At 49.4% G+C, this 2,536-nt stretch overlaps 1 protein-coding gene across 1 annotated transcript in view; it reads left to right on the plus strand.

The window, feature by feature from the left end:
* Positions 1–431: 431 nt before the first annotated feature.
* Positions 432–2,536, plus strand: part of LOC123060010 (repressor of RNA polymerase III transcription MAF1 homolog) — a 4,407-nt gene continuing 2,302 nt past the window's right edge. The window contains exons 1-4 of the mRNA XM_044482570.1: positions 432–708; positions 1,791–1,898; positions 1,995–2,065; positions 2,146–2,195. Coding sequence (XP_044338505.1) covers positions 1,867–1,898; positions 1,995–2,065; positions 2,146–2,195 — 153 coding nt within the window. The 5' untranslated portion in view covers positions 432–708; positions 1,791–1,866. The remainder of the gene's footprint in view (positions 709–1,790; positions 1,899–1,994; positions 2,066–2,145; positions 2,196–2,536) is intronic.

Consider the following 2,536-nt stretch of genomic DNA (forward strand, 5'->3'; position numbering starts at 1 on the left):
ACGCCACGGGAAAACAGAAAAAACAGGGAGTCGGGGAAAAGACCTAGACGACCACAGGACGGGGGCGAATCAGATTCTAAACGGGCCGGCCCGCCTAACACCGCTGCAGGCGCCGGTTTGTGGAGTGAACTAAAACCGGCGTGTGTGGCGCTGAATAGGAAATGCCGCATTTCTCTCTCGGACTCTCGAGAAGAAGAAAAAAAGATGCGCATCCCGGGGGAGGGGATCCGGTCAGCTCCGCTTCCGCCGACGGTTATTCCTGCCGAGCGCGAAACGGCCGTTTCCCCCGGGGGCCCACAGCCACGCGACACGCGGAACGGATAACGCTCCCTACTCCCGTCGGTTGATTCCCCGCCTCACCGTGACCGTGAGCGACGGAAACCCACAGCACACCACACCGCGCGGCGCGGGCCTTGAAGACTTCACGGGGGCGCGCCACGTCGCCGTCCGCCCCACTCTCCTTCCTTCCCTTCCCGCGGGTCCTACCTCTCGTTCTCATCATCATCATCATCTATCCACGAGCAGCGGGAGCGAGAATAAAATAAAGAGGAAAATTCCGAGGAGGCGGAGGAGGAAGAGGATAAACAAGTAGCGGGAGGGAGCGGTGGTGGTGGTGGTGGGTGGCAGGCAGGCAGATCCCGGCAGCTCCGCGCGCAGGGAGCACACGCTTTTCGTCTCGTCTCGTCCTCCTTTTCGAGATCTTGCCAGGTACGGATCCATCGACCTCTGCCCCTTCTTCTTCTTCTTCTACCTCCTGCCTTACGCGCGTCCTGGGGCCGCCTCTCCTCGCGCGAGATCTGCGCGCTGTCCCGCCGTCGCGCCCGCTGCTCGATTCGGCGCCGCAGATGTGGCAGCCGCGGCGGCGGTGCTTCGGGAAACGGGGGAGGGGAGCGGTGGTGCCGTGCGTGTCCGCCCCTTCGAAATTAAGGAGACACTTGTCCCGTTTTGCTTCCTCCGATCGCATGTTTTTTGCTTGTTTGTTTGTGATGAAGGAGTAATTCTGTTCGGTATACATGTAGTAGTATCCTACTGGCTAGCAGTCTAATAAAGGATGTAGTATCGATGCTTTATGTTTATCCATAATTTTGAGATCTGCACTCTACCCCAGAAGAAACTTAAAATAGTGTCTGCAGATGGGCCGCATCGGACATTTTCATTGCGCCGTCCACCAAAAAAAATGCTCTGCGTAATGCATGTGTAGGAGTAGGAGGACATCAGACTGCTTTGCACTGGCGTTCTCCCCACTAGCCAACGCATGCTAGCAAGTTGTGTTTGTTGGATGCCATGGATTTGTTCCCACTATTGCTCCGTTTTAGTCCAGTGTTGGTGACCGATACTGATGCGAGAAGAGGGGAGGGGAATTTTTGAGTCCCTGGGGACTCGGTTCTGTCTGGCTGCTGTATATATGTGCAGATGATTGAATTTAGGTAGGTGTTTTGTCGCCTGCTTAGCTGTTGATTGGTAGCACAAAACTGATCTCCAGATTGAAGAAGTGGCTACTCATTTACTAAGTTGGATATTGATGCCTGCACCAAACGGGAGATGTGTGGTTGCTGTAGTAATTATGTTCTTGCTGGCTTTGTCTCCAACCACCTGGTGCCACATGCAACTAAGTGTAGTTCCTATGGCCTCCACTTCACTTCCACAGCATTGGCAACCATATGTTTATTGAAACAAACTGCAGACTGAATTTGCTAGAATTGTTTTGTTGTATTAATGTGGTTTGATCACATCTCTTCTTATTTGCTTGATTTTCTGTTGATTACTCTTTTGATGTGTTGATTTGCCAGTTGGGATTTTGAAGCTCCGCTTCTTGATACTCATCTGATCTGGTGGCTATTTGTATGAGTTCACAAGACATTCGACATGAAGCTTTTAGAATACACCCCGTTCGACCGGTATGCCACCTTTTCTTCTTTCTTGTCCTCGCAGTGCTCCTGGTAACATGGAATTTTCTTGGGCCTAATGTATTACATTTGTTTGTCTGTTTTCAGTGTAAATGTGTTCCTCGATCAACTAAACCTTGGTGATTGTACAATTAGGGGAAGCCTTGAAGCCTTCTCATGTAAGAGTATACTCCACTGAGTTTCTTTACTGAGTGCATTGCATCATGGCAATAGGCTGAAGCTCCACTTTAATTTACAGGCAAGCATGCAGGAAATGATCGCCGGCTTTCAATCAGCCTGGAACATGAGGTGCATACTTTTCTTCAGCCTATGATTTTATGACAGCTGATATCCCTTATCTTTTGGCGCTGATGTGAATCAGTAGGCATTTGCACTACTGTGTTTGGTTAGGAAATTATGTGTGACGTTGGAATCATATAAAAAACGGATCTAGCTTGTGAAAGCTTTAACGTATGGTACCTGTTCAAATCAATACGTGTAAGCTAATTTTGATATTTCTTTCATGTTTGAATTTGGTTTGTAGACAGGATTTAATTTCGTGGAGGTCTTTTTGCTTGCCTGACATGTTATGAAGTCATTTGCATGTGAACTATACTATGTTTTTAAGGCGATGCCTTACCGCCTTAGGG

This window comes from Triticum aestivum, chromosome 3A (assembly GCF_018294505.1).
Source record: "Triticum aestivum cultivar Chinese Spring chromosome 3A, IWGSC CS RefSeq v2.1, whole genome shotgun sequence".
Classification (NCBI taxonomy): Eukaryota; Viridiplantae; Streptophyta; class Magnoliopsida; order Poales; family Poaceae; genus Triticum; species Triticum aestivum.